Raw genomic sequence first — 24,537 nt, 5'->3', positions numbered from 1 at the left:
CAACTATAGCCAGTCGGTTTGATTTACTTTAAAAAGTTGCACTGCCAGTAAATGTTATATTATAGAAACAGTGTCATTAAATAAAAAAAGGTTTTTTCAAACATTTAAAAGAATAAAAAAGTAAGTTCTTCTAACAAAAGGTGTAGTATCCAACAGTTGGAACGCGTGTAAAAGCTGCGCACCATATTAATACATAAACGTTTCTGCAATGTGTACACTGTACAACCACTTATATTTGCATATCATAAAATAATTAACTACATTACTAAATTAGTTATTGTTGCGCAGTTACTAGTATCCAATGAAATAATGTATTACATTTTTATATTTTTTAAAAAATATTTATTTGGAAGAAAAACACATATCACAGTGCTAAATTAGTTTCAATAGGCGTATAGTGTGTAACACTACGTAAATATATTTTTCTTTTTGAATATTTCATTACATAAAAAAATAACTAAACATTTGAAAACTGATGATGTTTAAAAGTTTGTTCACAAAATTGAAAAAAAGATAGTGATTAAAAAAACTGATTGCTATAATGTAAGCCCAATTTAAAAAAAAAACAAAATTGATCACTCTAGACTTTTTATGCCTGACGATTTCACAGTGCAATTTGGTGGAAAAATATTCATCTTGTTTGAATTTATCCACTGAAGGGCATGTTCGTGACGCTCCTGTGACGATGTTAAATTGGTTGGTGAACGTAGCTTCAAGCTTCGACGGCCATCAGCAAGATTGTATGATGTCACATTGCCGGGGTTATTGCTCGATTTTGAACTATAATAAAGGGAAATTTTTTGAATAACTTAACGTAGGTATGTAATGATTACGTAGAAAAATTTTATAGACAAGAACCTATTATTACTTAGTTTGTAGCTGTAAATAAATTATTATTTTTTTTTTTAACAAAAAAGTAGTTTGTTAATGTTTTAAAAAATAAAAGTTGTTCCATATATTTATACACAAGTTTTCAGGTTTTTATGCCGTTTATAAGCACAACTTAACTTTTTGGGTAAACTAAATCTCTTAAATACTTGAAACCAGCTACATAAGACATTACAACTTTATTGCAAGAGTATTTAACTTCGAAACTAGAATCAATGTTTGCAAATAAAGGGGTTAAAACTTTAATGTATGTTTTAAGCTGATTTTCAGTAGTAAAATTTTGCAGATTGTCAAGAAGTGTGTTCAGACCTGCATGTTTAATAATATTAAAACTTTTCACTTAAACATACCTATAACAGGATTGTTCTACTTCAATATTTTAAACTTTAACTTATATCAATGTACTTTGTACTTTTTTCATATTGAAATAATTTTGAACTTTTACACAAAAAAAAAAAAAAAAAAACTTAATTTAAACACTCTAAGGACTAACCATTTGAGTTTTTGACAGTTAGTTTTAGTTGATAGGTTTATTTTTTGTTGGTTTACCTTGTCTTGATCACTATTTGACAAACTGTTGTTATCTATTTTCTGAAAATAAACAACAATTTAAATCTATATTTTGTTTGATCAAAATAAAAAAGCGTACCAAGTCAGTTTGATTTTTGTTGCATTGTTTCTGCTTGATCCTGAACGACTGAGCTGGTCTTGTAAGCTTCTGCAGATTAAAATAAAAGTAAAAATCGATGATAAGTAGAGACAAAGACTAAGCAGAATAAAAAATTATCTTAAATATATATATTTTTCATACATTTAAATGAGTTTCTCTACAACGTGAAAATATTTTAAAATAGTAGATTTCCACCATACAAAAGTTATTTTTAGCATACCTTTAAATTAAGTTTTCTCACTAGATTATTAAACTTATTAGTATTTCAATACAGCTTATTGTTTTTATGGATTGATTATATTCATTGACAAAAATATGCTGATACTTCTCAAAAAACTATGAAAAAATTAGAAATCAGACAAACTTTGAATACAGAAAAGTCTGTTTGAGGCTCCCAGAGGAGAATTGATATTTTTTTTTACAAGTTGGTCTTATTTGGTAGATTTTTACCAAAGCCACAAGATACTTTCTACACTTTAACAAAAATCAATGTAATTCTTGAGAAATGCGGGATCAAAATTAGTGAGTTCAGTAAGTTTAGTACGTAAAAAGCGGACTTTATAGGCAAAAAACACTATTTAATATTTTGAAATATATCTTTTCTTTCATTTTTTAAGCAATCTTCCTCAAGTTGCAGTTTATTGATGATGAAATATTAAAAGATGATGTTCAGAAACTTTGTTTGCTTATTTTTGTGAAAAAAGGCGACATTTTGAGAGTTTTGGTCAGTTATTTTTCATAAATCCAACACAAAAAAGTTTTAATGCTAATAAAGGATATTTATAGAGAATTTTAGTATCGAGCTTTAAAAAATTAGATAATATTTTGTTAAATATTCAAAGAAAATATTTGATTATATGCTTGTGTCGGAAACTTTTTACAAAAACACTTGTATCTTAAAAGTTAATTAAAAATTTTATATTATATAAAAAATCACTTACAGTTTATACTCCCACCATTTTACATAAAAGACATTATTAGTTTTTATTATAAACACTTACTAAAAAAATAATGCTTTAAGATCTGTAGTGTGCATAGTAAAACAGTTGCATTGAAACTATTGAAAACAGGTGTAAATATAATAGATACATTTAAAAAAACACTATTTTAAAGTATTAGTAACTTGTCAGTTAGTAGCTGAGAGCCGTCACTTTTACTAGTATTTTTTTTAATGTTTAATAAACTGTTAACTGCTAATATTTCTAAACCTATTCTTAATTTATACTATTAATTATAGTACGTTGAAAGCAAAAAATCAGTATCAAAATTAGTTGCTTCAAACATAAAAATAGTATAAAACGACAATTTTATTTCAAAACTTTTGAAAGCTTAGTTATTGGTTTATTATTAAATTCAATATTTAACTATGACAAAAAAACTATCTTAAAAAAAATCATCTAGTGCAACAAAGAAAAAAAAACTTTATTTTAAATACAAATAAATCATAATCACTACAAAAAAAAAAGTAATAGTGTTTTTCGCATTATAATAGAAATTTTATTCATAGCTATGTTTGAATTGCGTTTGTATTTTTCAACTCAAACTTTTACGTACTAATGTGATTTTTATATTCAGTAAGTTTTTTTTTTATCAAGTTTTACTTCATATAAAGGTGTAACTACTCAAACAAATGTACAAATTTAAAGGTCTGCTGTTTGTTTTTTTTTATTGTAAGTGGCAACTACCAAAGATGAGAGCTTATAATAAACTTCTGTAATAAATAAAAACTGCTTAATAAATATACAATAAAACTCAGTGTTTAATAAAACTCATCTAATATGATGTTCAGAATTTTTTAACCAATACCAACTTGCCAAAAAGATTTAATAAAACTTCATTTAAAGAATATGGATGATTTTATGTTTAGAAAGGAAAAAAAAATATTAAACTTTTAAGATGAAAAAAGTAAGTTAAAGAATTAGATTAATTTTTCAACAAAAAATTAAAAGATAAATTACTAAAATGAAGAATGTTTGTTATTAAACTAGCATTTTTTTGTTATCAAAAATAAAAACGCATATAATTAAGATTTTATTAAAAAGTATACTGAAATCTTGACCAAAAAAATCTTCATGCCTTGTATCGCTTAATTCTTATTTTAATGAATTATATAAAAAGAAATAATTTAATTCTGTTCTACTTAACAAAAATAAACAAAAGCCAAAATTTAAAAACTGGTCTAAACTATCATCATTATCGATACTAAAGTTTTATCACGTAAAATAAACAGTCTTCTCTATACTTTAAAAAGAGTTTACAGGGTTGCAAAATGTTTTAAGAAAATTTTCTCAAGGTTTTTTAAATTACACGTTTTAGGGTCTATTTTTAGTTTTAAATTAAATTTAAATACAAAACTGTATTAAATAGTATAGCTACATTGAAAATAATTTTAAAGATTCTTTAAATGTATTTTTTAATAAAAAGCTTTTGATGACAAAAACACTTATCTTTAAAATAGATGTTTTGTGTCAAATCGAAATTTATTACTTAACATGTAAAGTTTTTTTTTAAATTCCATGTTTTTCCAGGTTTACAAAGTGATTTTTGTTCAAATCTAAGTTTATTAGTGACTTTTATTCAAATTTCCAGGTTTTTTTCAAAATTTCTCAAACTCCAGGTTTTTTCAGGATTTTTGGCAACCCTGAGTTTAGTATTTGAAAAATATGAACAGTTAATAAATAATAATGTATTTTTATTTTATTGGCTTATTTAAAAACTATCGTATACTAATTAAAGTTTTGTTTTCAAACCCTTATTTTATGTGATTTCCAAGCAACAGCTTGTCCATTTGGCTTGCACAAAATGGTAGTGCAGTTAGGTCCAACATTCCATTTTCTCACTTGTTTGCATACAAAGTGGTCTGGTGGACTTAAGACACTGTGGAGCTGGGATGCATTTGCCCATACCTAAGTTTTACATGAGTTTTCACTTAATTGATTTTTTTATTTTAAATTAGTACTCATACCGTGCAAACACCCCCTGCGGGTAATTTTGTTCGTAATGGAAATCGAAAAACAGATGTCAAGGTACCATTTGTATTTTGCTGTATAGTGCAATTTCCTAACTGTTCTGCTCTATTGTTGCTTGTATTTAACACTTTTATAGAGCTAGTGTTTACATCGATAATACTGAGATTTCCAGTTGCACTGAACATTTTTGATTGAATAAGTTTTTGTTTGATACATTATAAGTTATTTTCTTTAATAATTAAATGTATTATAATATTTTTATACAAAAAATATAATATACATATAGACTATACAGTTTATAAAGTAATTTAAAGCCATAAGAGGCAAGACTATTTTTTTACAAATGATCTTTTTTAAAAGAATTTTAATTAAACTACTAAATTTTAATTTTTTTTCAAATTTAAAATAACTTTTGAGATATAAAAGATCAAATTTGATGAGTTTAATGTGTACCTTTAGGTAGAAGCAAACTAAAACGGCAAAAAGAAAAATTTATTGATAAGTTTTGTTCTTAAATAGTATTCAAGCAATCGATTTCAAAACTTTTTTATAATTTAGTAAAAAATATATTGTTGGAAAAAAATTATTTGTATGAAAAACTTGCATGCCTTTAATAATTTTAGTCATAAATCCTTCTGTTTTAATTTATGTTTTTGGCCATCGTTGGCAATACTGATATGTTTAGCCGCCATCACAATTATCACTAATTTAAATCGCACGACCAACAACAACAACAATCTATGAGACACTCTGTGACCTGGTTTCGTCCTCATTAGGCCTCAAAAAGGTCGCTAAATGTTACATGCATTGTTGTTGATGGTCGTCTATGGTCTTAACTTGCATTTATATGACAAAAATTATTACTGTAATATTTCAATATTAAACATTATAAGTACGTGAAAAAAAAAATTATAGCAACAAACGAACTTAGACATAAGATGGCTGAGTTTATTTGATTTATTTTTATCAGTTTTAGTACTTTTTGCTAGGCTGTTTTGTGAAAATGATGTTCTACTTTCTTTCTTTCGATTGAATAGAGTTTGAAAGTGGTCTTGACCTTCACCTATTATTTTTTTTTAATCTACAAACGTTTAAGTTAATTGAAATAGTAAAACTTGTAATTAGTTTTATGCAAACAACTAAAATATATATTTTAAAATTAATACAGAAAAATAAATAATAATTTAAAAAGTAAAATCAAAGAATTATAACTCAGAACTATTATATAATATTCATGACCTACTTGATCTTCAAATGAGGATCTGAGTCTTTTTTTAAATTGAAACCTAGCTAAATCCAGAACCAGATAATTAAAAGTTTTTAAAATCATTTATGCTAAAGTACACTTCGAATATAATACTTTTGTTAGTTTATTAACTAAACAGAGGTGGGCAACTTTTCTAGTCGGCAGATGAGGTTAACCATAACAAAAAAAAAAAAAAAATCTTGATGGGCCTTTTTATTTAGAATATCATACTATAATTACTTTAAATTCTTTAAACTTAAAACTGCATTCATGTATTCATTTAATGAGTACTACTGTGTATGATAATTAAATAACTAAAAATTTGGATACTATAAATACTTGTTATAAAAAGACAAGAAATGTATATTGAATATAACGCTAAAATCTGTCCAGGTCACAGTCAATGTTTGTTTACAATTTTTCTACGGCATCAAGTGAATAAATAAAAATCAAATGATTGTTAAAAAAACCTGATCAGAAAATTTATATTATAAAATTTTTATGAATATTACAGTAAATAAAACTAAAAAACAGTGATCAATTATTATCTGAAGAATTTAAAGATAAGTGCAGCAACTAAACTTTATCATTTCAAAAAAGACATATATAAATGTAGACTCTACTTTGATATCAATAACTAACTGGCATCCTCAGCGTTAATAAATCGACAGTTCTTAGCGCTACTTGGCCTTGTAGGAAGTTTCTCGGGAAGTTCGAACTTGTCTTTTAATGTGGTCTCTTTAAAATACCGAGTTCCACCAGCAGTATTTGGCCGAGCTTTTTGCTTGAGTTTGCTTTTAAGCTTATCATTCTGTAATAACGTTTTAGTATATATGGTAACATAAAGTCTTTATATATTTAGTTGTCATAAAAATTTAGAGTAATACAACTAAATAATTAAACACAACGCTACTTTCTCATTAGTAAGTTTTTAACAGACAAAAACTTCTCTTTACATAAAAACACGCTGTAAGTGGATGAGTAAATTAATTCTTACCCATAAAAAGTCTATAAATACTGTAAATGTTAATAGAACATAGCTTTTCGTCAATTAAAAACTGTTTGTTTTTCAGTATTACTTATTTTAAATATTAAATGATACTTAGCATTTAAAAAGCAAAAAAAACACCGCTAAAAACTTATATCAACTTATAAAAAAATAACAATTGAATTTTATTTTTAAAAGAATTTTTGTCAGGTAAAATTCTAGTTTACTACTTTTCTTAAGGTGCAGAAAATATTAAACAAGGAACAAAATTTATATTTTTCAAAAGTAATGATAAATACTATTAAAAAAAGCTTACTTTTTTCTCTTTAACTTACATAACGTTATAAGTAAAACTATATAAAGAATAATCCTAGTGCTTTAACTGATAAAACCATAAAATGTTTGATTTAATATTAAAAAAAACTTACACTATTATAAGAATTTAGAAGTAAGTGATTATTAAAAGAAGGAGTATCGTCGTTAAAACTCGGCATTGTTAGTCCAGTCGCACAAGGGGGTACAGACTGCTAAAAATATCAATGTTCAACTCGGAAAACCAAAACAAGTTTTTCATAATATGATAGATAACTTAAAAGTGAAAAAGTTTTGAAATTTCACAAATAGTTGTATTTAAAGCTTGTTATTAAATAAGATACTAAAATCATCAGCTTTACAATTTTGTAAAAAAACATTAAAAACTAGTTTTAAGTTATTGTAAACTATTTATATAAACAATGTTAAAACATCGAATTGAGTTGTTATAAGGAAAATATTCGGTAAATAATAAAAAATAAACCCTTCTTAAGTAAATGATGAAAATAAATTTGTGCAAATTTTTAAACAGTCAAAATAAGTGTTAAAGCTTTAATTACAGTAACCTGCCACCTATATACGCTCTTCCTAGGTACGAACTGCCGGTATGGTACGCACTTTTTAGCCGAAAAATGATGTGTTAAAAATGCATTTTTTTTACTTTTAATTTAAAAAAAACCTATAAGTACTAATGCAAAAAAAATGTTTTTCAAAACAAATTGATAATACTGTGTAAAATTTAAATAAATTAAAACTAAAGAAATCAGAAAGTAAGTTGTGAAAGTAAGTATCTAATATTTAATAAAAAATATTACAGTTTGTTTATGAGGAAATACAAGTAAGCCGTAAATCCGGGATCAGAACAAATGCCAGTTATCTATTATTTCAGATAGTTAAACAATTTTATACAATCTAATAGCTATATATTCATTCTATTTGAATAAGCCGTTTACTATATTTATAATTTTAAATAAATGATGAAAGCTTTGTGAGTAAATAGTTTGGTTGATATTTCATAAGACAACTTTTTTCTGAGCTATATAGTTATTCTGACAGTTTATTTATTTGACAAAAAAAAAATAGAATTTAAATTTGCATACCCCAAGGTTAAAACACAGGAATAAAAATTATTTGAAAAGTCATACAAAATTAAAATAAAATGAATGGTGCAATTAACATTTACATACCCATTGAAACATAAATAAAAAATAAAATTTAGATATACAAAAATAATGAACAGTGCAATGAAATTTACTTACCCCATGGTTGCAAAATAAATATCAAAAGTTTTTAAAAAATAAAAAGACCCTATATATTAAGTAAGCAGGAGTACAATCGAATAACCATAAATTAGCTTTTTTTGAATAAACACTATTTAATAAATGCATGATCAAAGTTATCATAAACTTTAGTGGCTTTTAATATGTTTGTGTTAGGCTTAATGAAGGTAATTAAGTACAAAAATTTCCTAGGTATGAATTGCAGGTTGGGTATGCACTTTTGCGCTGTGTTCAAAGTGCGTACCTAGATGGTAGGTTACAGTATTAAATCATTAATGAAAAAAAATATTATTTTAATTATTATGATTTTTCAAATCTTACTCTTTTATGTCTTATAAAACTTCTTAAATATAAGCACAAAATGACTTTTTATTCAAAATACTTCAAAGATAAACTTTTATTAGTAATTTCATTCGCCAAAGTTTAATTAATCATAACAAACATTATAACTTATTCCATTTTGCACAGAAAAACCGTCAGCTTTATGACTGTTGTAAGGAAATTCTTCATCTAATCCTAATCTATATGATTTATTTATTTATCTCAATTAGAGAGGAAGTTTTCACTTCTGAATAGTATAATAAAATCACTTGTTACTTTCAAAAATAAAATATATAACACAAATTTAAAAATAGTCACTTATATTAGATTAACATTGTAAAATAAAACTAAATTCAATTTTCTCAGCAAAAATGTTAACCTTTTTTCCTCTTGATCTATTAATGAATTAATATTGGAAATTTCAGATTGTAGTGGCAGGTTTATAGTGCTTTGCAATTTTTCTAACTCCCATAACTTCACAGTCAACAAATCTTGGGTTTCCTAAGAATTTGTATAAAATTAAACTGTATGTATGAAAAAACTTAATTTAAATTGTTATAGTTAGATAATAGTTATACACTACCTAAGATTAATTTTAACTGTTGAAAATTTTGAAAAATTAAATACAGCTTATGATATTACTTTTAGTGAAATCCAAATTTTCATTTGCGATTGATTAAACTGTACAAAACAGCGACCTTAAAAAATATCATATCTAGAATATTTTTTTGATTTTAGTATTTAGTATAAAACTAGTTTTTAACTAGTTTGAAAAGAAGTGGTAATAAAAGTAAAAAATTTTTAGAAACTAAAGATTGATATCGTTTCTAACTAAACTGACATATTCTTAAAATCTTATTCAAAGACATAAATTAAAAGTTTAAATCTAATATCATAACTTTTTGAGAAACAAATTATTAAGTAAAACACAAATAATATACAGTAAATAAAACGCTAGCAAGGTTGCCACTGGTTTTCGAGAAACTTCTTCCCGGTTTTCTGAATTTCTACCAGGTTTTTAAAGTACACTTTTTTGGGTCTATTTTTAGTTTAAAGTTAAGTTTAAGATTAAAAACTGTGTTAAGAAGTACAATTGTAACAGATTTGCGCTTTGCTCTTGTATTTAATTCTTTAAAAAGTAACTTAGCTCAATATATAAAAGTAGGGTAGCTGTCAAATTTGCACGAGGTAACTAAATTGCACGAATATACTTTTACAGGAGGGGAAATATTGCACGAAAACCCTTTTGCACGGAGACATTTTTGCATGAGATGTATATATATATATTTTTTTTTAAATTTTTATTCTAATTATTTTCTTTAATTTAGTTTTTTCTTACTATCACTGTTACCCTTAACCCTTACCCTCGGTCGGTAGCTTTTTTTTATAATTATTTAGTTAATAATAATTTTTATTAGTTATTTTTACTTTACTGTTACCCCTAACCCTTACCCTCGGTCAGTAACTTTTTATTTTTTAGTTTTTTTATTAATCTATCTTTTAGTTTTTTTTCTGTTTTTTTACTCTCGTGCAAAAATGCTACTCGTGCAAAATTGACCCTTAGTGCAAAATTGTCTTCGTGCAATATTGTTCCCTCGTGCAAATTTGACCCGTTCCCATAAAAGTAATCCCTTAAGACAGGCTACAGGGTTACACAACAACATTGAAAAGATACTGTAAACCTACTTTAAATGTATTTAAATTATAAAAATATTAATGATAAGAATTTTTTTAAATTTTAATGGTAGACTTTTCGTGTCAAATCAAATTTAACTACTTAACATGTAAAAATGATTTTAAATTCCATTTTTTTTTTAGTGATTTTGGTTTAAAATTCCAAGTTTGTTTCAAAGTTTCTTAAATTTCAGGTTTTTTAGCCAAAATTGTCAAGTTCATGACTTTTCAACGATTCCAGATTTAGTGGAAACCCTGCGTTAACTAAAATTTCATATATTTTGCAGTTTAGGACAGTTAACATCTGTCAACTTTGATGCTTTATAGCTTTACAAAACATTTTTCCAAATATATAATTATTTCCGTAAACACTTATAAGTAAATAAAATAAGCCATTATGTATAACTTTAAACTATACCTGAAGCTTATCTTGGAGCTCATTGTATTTTTGCTTGCTAGACTTTTGTTTAGACTCTAATAAGGATTTTAAGTTTCCGTTTTCGCTTCTTACTTCTAATAACTGTATGTATAATAAGATGTCTTTTTTTATTAAGTAAAAGAAAAATAAATTTAAAAGCTTGTTGAGCACATTAATTGAAGAATTATATCCTTAAACTATTTAAAAAATCAAACAAATTATTGCTTTATAACATACAGCATTATTGGAAGTGTATAACTCGTCATTTTGAATGTTTACTTTATTTTGGAGAACATCACACAAATCTTGCAATTCTACGATTCGATGAAAATCTGCCTTCATTTTCAGATTAGCTTTTGATAGCTAATAAATAATACATATTGATTAGTAAAACTAAAATAAATATTTAAATTTATATTTGAGGTTTTAAATTTAAAAAAAGTTGTTCTCAACTTATCAAAAAAAAACAGTTTTAAATTTTTTGTTAGGAATCTTAAACATTCATTTTAATTATGGTTGTATTTAGTCTTTTACATTTGTGTTTAACGAGAATTATTATTTCATAATTTATTGTGAAACCGGGTTTTATCCAAAAGGATTATCTACTATTAGAAAATTCTAAAAATGAATTTAAAATAAAAGGAAGGTATTAAGGGTAAATTGAGTTTAAAATAAGTGATTTTATATTATTTACGCAAAAAATAACAAATTATAAGCAACTATGAGCAAAAACATTATACTTTAGAATTAAACTTTGGTTTTACAAACTAACCTCTTAGTGAAATGTAAAAACTATTACCTTATTTCTAATATAGATACAAGCAAAAAAGTATAGGCAAACATATTTTTTAATGTAAAACTTATCAATATAAAGGAACTTGCATTTAACAATCAAAATTTAGCTAAATAGACAACACTTTTAATAATTACAGTAATAATAATAACAATAGGTTATAAAAAACTTATTATTATTTTGAGAACTGCAAATAGTGTAAACAAATAAGTTTATTCAAATAAACTTACAAGTAAAAATAATACATAAGTTCAAGTTTGGTGTGAATCAAAAACCTAGCCTTTATATAGCTTTAAGTGTTTTAGTATACCGTGAATTAAATTTAAAACACTTAAAATATATTAATTTATAATGTAAAATAGCTAACTACCTATAAAATGCTTTGGCAGTTTAAGATAAAGCAAAAACATTGCTAACTAGTAAAAAAAAACTTCGTAAATATACAAACATTACTATTCATCTTATTTTCGTGCTCACTGATAAATCGCTTCACTTGCATATCGCTCCCTTCTTTAGCTTGTTGTTGTATTGCAGCGATATTAAGTTCTTCTTCCCGATTTCTCTCTTGAAGCTTATCTTCTAACGAAATTACTAAGCAACGTGATTTTTCCAATTTTGACTGAAGCTCAGATATTTCCTAATAATAAATATTTTATTTTAGCAAATTAAAATCAATACTTGAAAAATATTTCATTGTGGTTTGCATGTACTTTTTAGATATTTAATGCTAGCAAAAGTTTAGCTATTTAAAAATTGCGTAAATAAAACTTTTAAAAAATATGAAAAAAGGTATATGCCTTTCTTAGTAATACTAAATTAATAAAATATTGTTATTGTTCATTTTAGATTCTACACTTTTAAAACAATACAAAATAGTTTAAAAATATACAAGTAAGGGTACGCATAATTAGATATATTTTATAAAATAAAATGATAATTTGTTCAGCCTTATAAAAAAACTTTTAAAATATTTTCAGTTGATTTATTTATTTCTCTGAAGCACATAAGTAACTCTAGTTTTATAAAATAAAAATAAAAACCAAATTTATTATTTGAAATATGTAGTAGATAAGCAAATTTTATTTTATACAGTAATAAAAATAATGTGTTTTGTCTTCGTTTCTAATTGCGTCTTTAAAGTTTCGTAAACAGATGTAAGTTATTAGTAAAATTACTCTGTAGTATGCGTTTGTTCTTTGTGTCTTCTAGCTTGTAAATAAAATATAAATTTAAGGTGCTTCTAATATTAATCTAATCTTTTATAACCAATAACCATTTATATCCCCATTTATCTAATCCGTAAGTATTAGTAAACGTTATGTATTTTTAATATTTCTAAATTTACACTGACTGTAAAGAATATTCTTAAAATAATGTTTAAATAAAACTATGTAACATGTTTACTCAGCGACAAATACTTTTTGTTCTAACTGTTTTTTTTTTTGTTTATCACATGCAATATGCTAAAAAACAATACAACTTAAGATCGTTGTAAGATTTAGAACAGGGTTTCATAAATTGTTTTACACGATGACCTTAATAATAATCGCTACTCTTCATTACAAACCCCAAAATACCTAGTACAAGCTAGTTTTTGCTGCTTTCTAGTTATCTAAGTTATTCTAGACTAATTAAAATTCCCTCAAAAGGGTGATATCGCCCCTTTAAATTAGATCAAAACTATATCATATTAAAAAAAAACACGATTTTAGAGGGCATCATTTGAAACCTACAAAATTTAAATATTTTTCAACAAGGTACATATTTTGTTAAGTAAAATAAAATACCGACTAGATAAATTTACTAAAATACTAAACTTTTTTGACCTCTGCGCTAAATGCTTTAATTGCAAAATACTATGTAGCACTTAAATTAGACTAATTAATAATATAACAAAAATTCTGACCAAACTACACTACAATGTTTTATCTTAGTACTAACATAATTTAGCCTTACTATGGAGAAAACAATATTTTATTATATTCTTAAAGAATTCCTAATTGTAGTTTAAAGTAAGCAATGACATGGAAATTTCTAGACAAACTATTTCAAAACTGTATAAAAGTTTTCATTTAATAAAAACAACTAGTGCACACTACTGAATAGTTTGACAATTCATGTTAGGACAATTTTATCAAAAACTAAAAAGTTCTTTATAGAACTTTTTTTAAACTTTCTTTTAACACTTAGAAATTTAAATAAAAAGAATAAACGATATTCCATAATCAAAACACATTTAAAGCTCTTTCAATGTTTAAATCTAGAAAACTAATATACACTAAAATACATCTGATAGCAACATAATTCTCAAAAAAAATATTAACTTTAAAAAAAAATTATAAATTGCCATGAGTTCTGAGAATAAATCTTACTTAAACAATTTACCAAGTAAATTTAATAAAAAAAAAAAACTTCTTAAAAAATTTGAACAAATTTCTTTTAAACTCTTAAAAACTTTTCAACATTTGGTAAATATGTATATTTTTTAAAAATAAAGTTTTTTTTTAAATCTTCAAAAACTTATTTTATTTTTGTGATAAATCAAAATGTTTTTTTTTATTATATTAGTAGGTTTTAAGAATAAACCTGTTAAAAACAAACCTAAGTTTTATCAGCGGTTTTTTTATTTACATAAACTTAAGTTTATACTATAACAAATTTACAAACTCTTAAGTGATTTTGAGTGTCAAAATTTCTTTGAGAATTTGAGCTTAATAATTCATCTTCCATCTGTTGATTTTGGTTTTCTAATTGAGATAACCTGATCAGAATTAAAAAAAAAAATGTTTTTTTGATTTATATTATAAATACAAAAACAATGCACTTTAAGAACATTTTAAAAAAGAAACAAGAACTTTAAAAAGACAGGGTTGCCACAGATCAAACTGAAAAAAATTCCTGACTTTTCTAAATCAAACTCTAAATTAAAACGTTTTCAAAACTACATAACCAAAGACTTAAAATAATGTCAAGATTTTAAAAATAAAATTAGCAAAATACAGTTTTTAGAGATAATAAACTTTCTTATTAAGAGCATGTTTATATTACATTTCCTGACTTTTTTCAACAACTCCCATTTTTTCCTGAATTTTGTCTTTTTTTTTCCTGACTTTGTGGCAACCATGCAAAGAATAATTTATCTGATAAAAACAAGATTTTTATAATTTAGTATGGGATGTAGCTTAACACAAGTGATCAATTGTTTTAATTTAAGAAGATTTTGATGTTAGTTTTAGATAGCTAAAAGTACTGTCATTAAAAAATATACATCTATAATACTATTTTACAGAAATTGAAGTTATGTAGGTTAGTATCAAGCTACATACCTGGTATAAAATATAAGTCATCTTTTAATTTAAAAGTTCAATCTGAGGTTTTTTATAAAGAGATCTCAAACTTCAAAATAAATACTCTAAGAATTTTTTATTAATTATTCTAAGTTATTTTGCAATAATTGAAATGTGGAAAAAAAAGCTACTACATAAATCTTTAAGAGGTATAAAGTTTTATTTTATTTTTTGCACATTTCAAAAGGATACTATATTTTATAGCTTTGATACCTTATATCTTAAAAGTTACTTAAAACTGTCATAAGCTGTAAAATGCAATTTTAATAAATCAAAAGTAAATATGACCTTAAATAAATGGTGTTTTCAAGAGGATTAATCTCTCCAAATTTATAAAACTATTACCTTGTAATTAAATGTAAGACTAACTAATGATAGTAATAATTTTAAGTTGTTTGTTACAAGTAAAAAGTAAGTATAGAAAACATTAATACTTTAAAAGTAATTTTGTTCCAGTGATAACTTTAAGCATTTCAGCTCAAGTACCGAATCTACTTTTTAATGAAACTCTTTAATTAAGAAAAAAATCTAAATTATCCTTCTTTAAAAAAAGTAACTGTAAGTGAATGATATAACCAAAAAAATAGCATTCTAATTTTTAAGTACAATACTTTTAGATTAACAAAAATATTAAGAGAATATTTAATTTCAATAACCCTTTTGCAATTAATTAATCTAAGAAATACGGTAATCATTTAAGCTAGTATGTTTGGTAATCGTATAAGAATTGCTTGATTTAAACAAACCGAGTTTCTGAAAAGTTTAGTTTTTTAATGAGCTCTTCCATTTCCATATTCATAGTTTCCAGTTGACATGTTGGTAGGTGAATCTGAGTTTTTAGTTTTTCAATCTCAACATCTTTATTTGAAATTTCTATTTGTAACTGTGTATTAACTTCATTTTGTTTTCTTAAGTTTTCATTTGACAAAGAAACTCTGCAAATACATTAGTTAATGAAGTAGATAACTATGTATTTTTAAATGTACGTGTTGTATAACCATATAATAGAGAAGAGTAAACGTTTATGTATAAATAGCTAGAATATTAAATGTAATAAAAAAAATGAGTCTTATTATGCTTCTAATTAGAATTATTCCTAAAAATTATAAACAAGATTAGCCTCAAGGAATCAAGTAAGGCTTATGGCACCCTCATGGCTTACATTTTACTTAAATTCATTAATTACAACTTCATGCAAAACAAAATTGTTATATATTTAATAAATTTTCTACAAAAGTTAAAAGTCCTGGAAAAAAAAATTCAAATTACCAAGCTATTTCATGATTTTTATCTAATAACTATCAAATTCAATGGTTCTTTTACTTAAACTTTGAAAATTCCTTAATATTTCAGGATTCTACGACTTTTGTTTACCCTGTGTACATGTACTAAGACCATAACAACTCAGTACTTTGTTGATAATGTTTGATTGCTATCTAAAATAATTTTCATTGGTCTTGATTGTAGGTTTATATTATTTTTATTTGAACTTTGATTTTTTAGGGTGAGTGAAGCTAAAATTTAGACTAAAATTTAATGTAAATAAATATGAGCAAATCTTTCAGTATCCCATCACTTTTCAAAAGGCGTTTTCAGTTATAGATTTACTGACTTGTTTAATAGTTGGTTCACTATTTAGATCAGACATAGTTGGCAGAATTTCCAGGTAGTAAAGTGCAAAAAAGTAACAATATAATGCTTAGAATTGAGAAAACAAAAGTGTTAGACCCAACTACCTTATTGACCTATCTCTGTTATTTAGTGTTTGCCTCAGTAGCTGGAACACCATAAATATTTTTAATTAAAACTCAATAGCTCGCGTCCTTGCAGTTTTTCAAAAAACCTTTCCAGTCTTACGTAATTAATACTTTATTTACTATAAACTATAGGTGACAAACAGTCTAATCTCAGACCTGTGTCACAAAAATTAATATTAATGAAATTATGATGATAGAATAATGTTCTAACCAATAATAACTAATTTACGTATAATTTAGAACTACTGGCAGTGGTTATGCAAGATCAAACAGTTAAACCACACTTTCACGTATTGAATAAGATAATTTAAAGAACAAAAGGAAGCAGATAGAAAAAAAAATTGATAATTTAAAATAAATTTAAACTCGAAGCAATTAGAAATTGTGAAAACTTTAACTCAATTGTAAAAAAAATAAAAAAATTAGCTTATTGAAATAATAACCTTTGGTGAAACTCTGTTTCCAGCACTTCAAACTTCAATTTAAATGGTTGAAGTAGACAATTGTCTGATATTAATCGTTGTACTTCATTTTGAAGGTCACACAGTTGTTTATCATAATTTTTTTTGTAGATATCTAGTCTTCTGTTAAAGTCTTCTTCTGAACAAACATAGTTTTTAGAGTTCTAAAATAAATAAATTCATATTTTTAATGACTTTTAATAATCACTTATTCAATTAACTTTTATGTATAACTAAATTGTAAAACTTTTATTTAAAAACACTTATGTTAAAATGTTTAATAATAATATACTTAAGTAAAAAACTATTAAACATATATATTTAGCTATGATCTTAACTGAAGTAGATTTCAGCTAAATATGCAAAATATTAAAATAAAAAAGTTTTAAACTAAAAAAGTGACTTTTCTACGGGTAAAATAATACTCAAGTCAACAAATTGTTAAGGAAATCCACAAAATAGCTTTAGTTAGCCTGATTTTATGCATAACTCTTTCTATTTATTAGCTTTTTAGGTTGAAGGAATTATTATTTTAAAAGTAATTATTGTATATTTAGTTAATTAAAAGTAGAAGTTATGTACCTGGCACATACCCTATACAAGAAAACAACCAACACACAACAGGTAATTAATGTTTATCAAACTTGACCAAAGCAAAAACTAGAATTTGTTATCTCAGTAAGTATATTTTAGTTTTAAGTGTCTTAAATCTTCCCTTGGTTGTGTGATGAACCTCGTGATTTTTTTGTCTTTATCGATTGTTTTAAATAAAAAAGTTTTTTTCATTTAACAAAAAAATCTACAAATTTATTAGTATTCGTTATATTGCCTAAAGTACTTTCAAATTCTTCTTCAGTAGGCAATTAGAACTGATTAATTCAAAATTTTCTTGCATATAAAAGTTTAAAAAGGATAACATTACGTAACTATAAATCAAGTTTTAAGGTAAACTTTGTTTTAAAAGTCTGTCTTTTAAAAGTTTTTCAAATAGTAAATCTTATTAGTATCTCTAGTTTAAACTCGCAAAAACTAAATGAAATAAAATAAAAAATTAAAAAATATGAAATAAAATCAAATCAAAGACAAAGGACTAAATGAAATTGAATTGTTAAACTTTTTGATGTGTTTGATTTAATGTTTTATAATAAGTTAAAATGTAAAATCAAAATAAAAATAGTAATAAAAATAGTAATCGAGCTTATTGTTGGTTGAAGTTAAAAAACCAAAAAGAATTTGTTATCTGTAATTTACACAGTTTTTGTAAAGAAAAATATTTAATGTTTTTATTACATAACATAGAATAGCATCATAGTTTCTCTCACTAACATTTTAACAAGGCCATAGGAATTCAAATATTTTATTTTACAAAAATTATCATTGGTCATCATGTGAATATTTTCATTATAGACTATAAAATAATTTTAACTGTGTATAAAACTTAAATAAAATCATTTAAGTTTCCAAAAACAGATCAGGAATATAAATAACTACTAAAAATATATTACTAATACATCTTTTAATACACTTACTTGAAAGTTTAAGAAATATTCTTTCAAATTAAAACATACACTTACTTTGAAGTTTCAACATAATTACCAGGAGAAACTTTATTGAGTATAAAAATTTAATTTTAATTTTAACAGATAGCCAGTATACATTTTAATTGTACAGATTTAAAGCTAGACTTTATATTTTTAAGACCTATTATTTTTATTTAAAAATTTATAATCAAAATGCTTGTAACAGAGATTTTTTTCTAATGATTATAAAATTGTGTTTGTATTAATTAAGTAAAAAGTTAACTAGTATTTATTACTCCCATCATTAACAAAACTGGGATACTTTGCTTCATGATTAATAAATAATAAACTTTATCACATAAATATCAACAATAGTATATGAGAAGACCTACAACTGACTTTATCCTTATAAGAACTCATTAGGCAGGCATAGTTGTGAGAAACTGCTGTTGAGATCTAATCAAGCGTGCTTAAGTGGCACTGAAGCAACCGTTTGTGGGTAAAGTCCAAAATATTAACGCAGCCAAACTTTTCACAGTCCAACATCTAAGACATTGTCAGCTTAATGTGAGATTTTAGTCTAGCTCATTTGATCAGCGTAGACTAAAATCTCACATTAAGCTGACAATGTCTTAGATGTTGGGCTGTGAACAATTTGACTGTGCCAAAAAAAAAGATTAAAAATTGTTAGAGAAGACTGAACTTTTTTCAAGCACTTATCATAAGGTATTTTTAAGTTTTTAAAAGTTGGTATTTATTTTTTAAAAGTTCTTATAAACTTTTGAATTGAATCTACAAAAACTGACTTGAAAAATATCTGTAGATTTCCTATGGTCTTAACCATTAAACATCTGGTTTAAAACTTTTATTTTAAATAAAAGTTTAAAAAGTAAGTTATTGAACCTTATCATATTTTTCTTGCTTTCACTTAACATATTCTTATGTTTATTAGTTTTTAAACTGTTCTTAATAGTCTACATTATTCTTAGAATTATGAGAAAATTAAAAAACTTATTTACAATTCAAAATTCTTTTTAATACCATGTTTTTATCAGCTTTCAAAGCATATTTTTTATATAGTTTTTAAATTTCTTTATATCAATTTAAAATTGACAATATAAAATAACAAGCATTAAAATTAAGAATTTAATAAGGGTTGCCACTGATTTTTTTATAAACTTCTTCCAGGTTTTCTGAATTTTTTCCAAGTTTTTAAAAGTAGAAGTTTTGCTGTCATAACTTAGTATAAAGGTAAACACTGGTATAAAAACCTTTTTTGATAGTAAAAAAAATATTGAAATGATGCTATAGAACATATTAAATGTGGTAAATAATATAGCTAAAATTTAAATAGTATAGCTACCTGTAATAACTTCTTATCTAATCAAAATTCCATTACTTTATATATAAAACTTGTAATGGTTGTCATTCTCTGGGTCAAAAAAAAATTGCCCTGAGTAACTTTTAACTGCCCTTAGTCATCCTGAGTTTTTTTTCAAATTATTAAAGATTATTTTTTATCTCTGGCGTAAACTACATATACCTCATGTTCATTTTTTTCTTTTAAAGAATTAAAAGAAAGGTTGTATGTGTATGCCTCTGCATTAGCTGATCACTAAACTTATGAGAAATACTGTTTTTGAAGATTTAACGTTGAAAGATTAAATGACACTAAAAAATCAAATTTGTGAATAATTAGTACAAACAACTTTATTAATGAATTAAGAATGAATAAAACAATACAAATTACTAAACTATATAACTAACTAAAACTACCATGAATTTTAACCTTTTTAATGCATAGTTAAACTTTTATTTCTCTAAAATATTTCTGTTTAATATAAACTCAAACATGATAATTTCACAATTAAAACACCATCTAAAACTACAATTTTATTTCTAAGAGTAGTATAAAGTTAGTCGCAAAGCTAAAAAAATTAAATAAGGATTTTAAAAGTAATAAAAATTATGTTATTAAACAAAATTGGGTATATAAAACAATAAAATACTTAACAGGATCAACTAAATCTCATTATAGATCTAGAAAAACAACCTGTTCTCAGATTGATAAAAATTTTAAAATTACCATGAGATTTTTATGAAAAATCAAAACTGTCTTGAGCCAAACTCAGTTAAAAAAATTCTAAATATCATGAGTTTTCCAGAGTACCTCAAGCTTGTGGCAACCCTGAATTGTTTAAGTTTCAGGTATTTTAATTTTAGTTTCAGGTATATTCTGTTTGCCAAAATTTTTAAGTTCTAGATAAAATGGCTTACTTTAATTAAATATTTATTGGCTACTTAATATATAGTAAATAATACTAATATAAATTTGTTTAAACAAATATTTCATTACTCACATGTACAGCCGTAACATAAGAAGTCAAACGGTCATTTATTTGTTGTAACTGGTTCTTTTCTTCAAGTCTACCAAAGCTGTATTGGTTCTCCATTAATCTGTAAAATTTTAAACTAATCCTAATACATATATTTAAGCAATAATTTTTAGAAACTAACTAAAGACACTGATCATATTTTCACTATAATTTAACCAGCACTGAAGAAAAACTTTTATAACACTAAATAAAAAGATTTCTTATTGGAGGACATTTTTGATTATAAACTTTATTATCAGAATAACTAATCACATAATTTATAAAAACTTGTATATATACTTTTAAAAACCAACTATGTTACATAACTTAAACTTCAAGTCAGTCAATTCAGTAATTATGAGGTCATAATAAAATGTTTTTAATTAAGAATCTTAATATTTCCTGAGTTACTGCACAAACAGTTATGAAAATTTGTAAATATACTACCTTTATGATATCTTATATTATTTAAATCTTATGTTAAACTTAAAAAAATACTCCTTAATTATTACAATTTTTTGTTATAACATCTCAATTACTTAATGAATTGACTTTAATTTCAAATATTTAACATAAAGGTCTCAAATAATACTTATATTAAATTTTCAATACTGCCTAGGTCGTAAATTTGTCTGAAAATAGGTTTTTGTTGCAAATAAGAACTGAACTCTAGATTTGTTCAATAAGGGTGTACAAAAATAAAGCATTAAATAAAATTGTACTTGGTTATATGGAAGGTTATATACAAATAAAAAGCATGAAGTTTAAACAAAAAACTTTATATAACAATTTATTTTTAGATAAAAATATAGTGTGTGCTTAATTCAGACACTGCTATACAATACACTGTACTACTCAAAATTTAAAAAAAAAATACTGTTAAGCTAAAACTAGTAAGTATTTATTAATAAAAAATATTTAGAAAAATTCAAGTTTGAAGTAATTAATTAATTTCAAAAATAAATCATAAAATTATTTTTGACTTTTGTTGTAAAATAAGTATTATTAATATGCATATATAAATTGTTAAACTTAATATTAAAAAACTATTTTTACCAAGAAAGTTCTCAATGATCGATTTGTACAAATACTTCAGAATATTTGCAAATCCTTGAGTATAATGTTTTACATGTTTGCTAACATGCAGTTTCCAAGGCAAAGCTAAACAATTTGTCTTTCACAAAATTTAGGTGTAAAAAAGGTTAGTAATAGTAGTACATGAGAAATAATTAATAACTTATCTTAAACATTTATTCAATGCATTTTTATTTCATTAACTGTTAAAAAAATTATTTAATCGAGTTAACAGCTTATATAACTATACATTTTTTTTGCTATTTTGTCGACTATGTCCTGGACAAGACGTTAAAAGTCCGTGGTGTGCGTCTCGATAACCGAAAGGTTCTTCGTGCAACAGGTATTTGGACTAAATTTTTTGAGAGTCTTTTTCTAAGAGATTAGCGGGCTTCGCTTTACATTGATAAATTTTTATAGTTTTTCGTGCCATAATTAGAGCCCGTACGCCACCGAACCATATATTTTTTAAGTACTCTTTTCACTCACATCATAAATTGGTTTGCTAACTAATTTTTTCATCAAAAATTATATTTTTTTGTAATGTAGTAAGTATTAAGTTCATTAAACTTTTAAAGTAGTAAAGTAACATTTGAATCCTAAAGTTTAGTTAGTATACAAGTTATTTAGTACTATAGTAAATGTTTTTACTAAATTTATTTAAGTGTTTACAGTTGTTTGTTGAGAAGCTACGCTACGCATATTGAAACCAGATCAAACGTAGTTATACGTCGTCTAGTTTTAAAGTTATCTTATCCATCTTGACTAGATAAGGATAACTTTTCTTTTTCAAGCATTTCTTAGCCAAGATTTGTAAAGTTTTAAAATAATTTAAGTTCAATAAATGTTTATCTAATAAATAATCTTAGATTATTAATTTAATTATAGTGCGTTCTTAAACTTTTTGCAACAAACAAAAAACTGCCATCAATAGCATAACTGCCATCAGGATATTGCCCGTTTTGCTATTTGTTTAGTTTCAAGAAGTTGCAACGCAAATATTTTTTGCACTTTTATACTCATGAAAGTAGCATGACGTTTGCTAGGTAATAACAAAAAAAAAAGTTACAACTGCTATAATTGAACTAGATAACATACAGTGCCAATTAACCAGTTTAAAAGTTACGGATACGAACATTCTTTAAAAGTTGTATATCGTAAACATTTGTCCTAAGTTGTTATACAACACAAAAACCTGGTCTCCATTCCTAACAAAATATATTAACCATTTAGAATCTGTTCGAAGAAAATATATTAGAATAACATTTAACCGCTGCACTTTTTTTTATACGTCTTAACTCTTACCATACTATGATAGACTAACAAAACTAAATATTATATCTTTAGACTACTGATGACTTTAATTTCATATCTTTTTTTTAACTAGTTAAACAGTAAAACTACAATTAATTTACAACATTTTTTGAACGTTAGGAAAAAAACTATTTATCGAGTGTAAAAACTGAAAATTTATGCAGATATCATTTCAATATTGATGTTTGGCATAGTTCTTTTGTTATTAATCACTTAAAATGTGGAACAATCTTCCAAACTAATTAGTTTCTTGCAAAAAAATTAAAAAACTAAAATTTAAATCAAAAAAACTTGATTTAAATATAATGTTTATAATTTTTTTTTGGTATTTTCTTCATCTTCAAACTAATAGTTTGTTTATTTTGGAGGATTTGATTAAATCTATAGTTTGATCTAAATTGTTAGCAGCTCTTTTATTCTATGAATAATAAGTCGTTTTTCAATGTGTTCAATAATTTTATTTTTGTCTGATTATTGATAATGTGCTTGAGGATTTGGGTTTTTTATTATGTGGTTAGTCAATGCATTTAAGTTTTGATGATTGATGTTTAGTATAAGTTTTATATGTAATATTTTTTTTTTTGTTTTTTTGTTGATCTATAAATTTTAAACTAAATTAATTCACCTTTTATGGTTTGAAACAATAGAAACTTTTCGTGTTATTTTTTCTTTCTCCTCTCTTCTATGTGTCTTTTAGTTTAAGTGACCCAGGTTTTAATGCCTTGATCTATCGTAGGACAATAATAGTAATAATAATAGTAATATTAATAATAATAAATAATAAGAAAAAAAAGAAAAAATAATAACAATAAAAGTTTTATTTTTTTATAATTTGTATTTATTAGTAAAATAAAGTTAAGTAACACAATATAAACTTAACCATTTATTTTGATTAGTTATTATTTTCTTTGAAAAGTTATCGTACTTACATAGCATTAATAACAATTTCTGTCAAAGGCTTCTAAAGACTGAACAAAAGATCACTTACAAAAATTATTAAAATTAGACAATATGAATAGTAAATTTTTTTTTAACAGTGAAAGTATAAAAAACAATATTTTAATCAGCTTTAACACAACTTGATTTACAAGAGATAATTAAATCAAAAACAACTGAATACTCGGTTGTTT

At 24.4% G+C, this 24,537-nt stretch overlaps 1 protein-coding gene across 3 annotated transcripts; it reads right to left on the bottom strand.

Annotated features, from left to right (window-relative positions):
• Nucleotides 1-357: 357 nt before the first annotated feature.
• On the bottom strand, nucleotides 358-22,135 carry LOC145829352 (uncharacterized). 3 transcript variants are annotated; one of them, XM_082937118.1, is made up of 18 exons: nucleotides 22,076-22,135; nucleotides 21,005-21,101; nucleotides 17,107-17,288; nucleotides 15,653-15,841; nucleotides 14,227-14,320; nucleotides 12,008-12,196; nucleotides 11,004-11,129; nucleotides 10,767-10,868; nucleotides 9,054-9,175; nucleotides 8,796-8,874; nucleotides 7,190-7,288; nucleotides 6,416-6,584; nucleotides 5,455-5,590; nucleotides 4,524-4,704; nucleotides 4,309-4,464; nucleotides 1,538-1,606; nucleotides 1,382-1,479; nucleotides 358-780 (listed from the first exon to the last, which is right to left on the bottom strand). In XM_082937118.1, the coding sequence occupies exons 2-18, from the start codon at nucleotides 21,095-21,097 to the stop codon at nucleotides 576-578; spliced, it is 2,289 nt and encodes a 762-aa protein (XP_082793244.1). In that variant the 5' UTR covers nucleotides 21,098-21,101; nucleotides 22,076-22,135; the 3' UTR covers nucleotides 358-575. The 3 variants fall into 3 exon arrangements, with proteins under 3 accessions (XP_082793244.1, XP_082793246.1, XP_082793245.1); XM_082937120.1 differs by having other exon boundaries at nucleotides 7,190-7,285; XM_082937119.1 differs by lacking the exon at nucleotides 22,076-22,135 and having other exon boundaries at nucleotides 21,005-21,118.
• Nucleotides 22,136-24,537: the final 2,402 nt, after the last annotated feature.

The sequence above is a fragment of the Thalia democratica genome, chromosome 2 (genome assembly GCF_965202585.1).
Source record: "Thalia democratica chromosome 2, ktThaDemo2.hap1.1, whole genome shotgun sequence".
NCBI classification, from domain to species: domain Eukaryota; kingdom Metazoa; phylum Chordata; class Thaliacea; order Salpida; family Salpidae; genus Thalia; species Thalia democratica.
The sequence above is the reverse complement of the archived record's forward strand: the minus strand, read 5'-3'. Positions and strand labels throughout refer to the sequence as shown.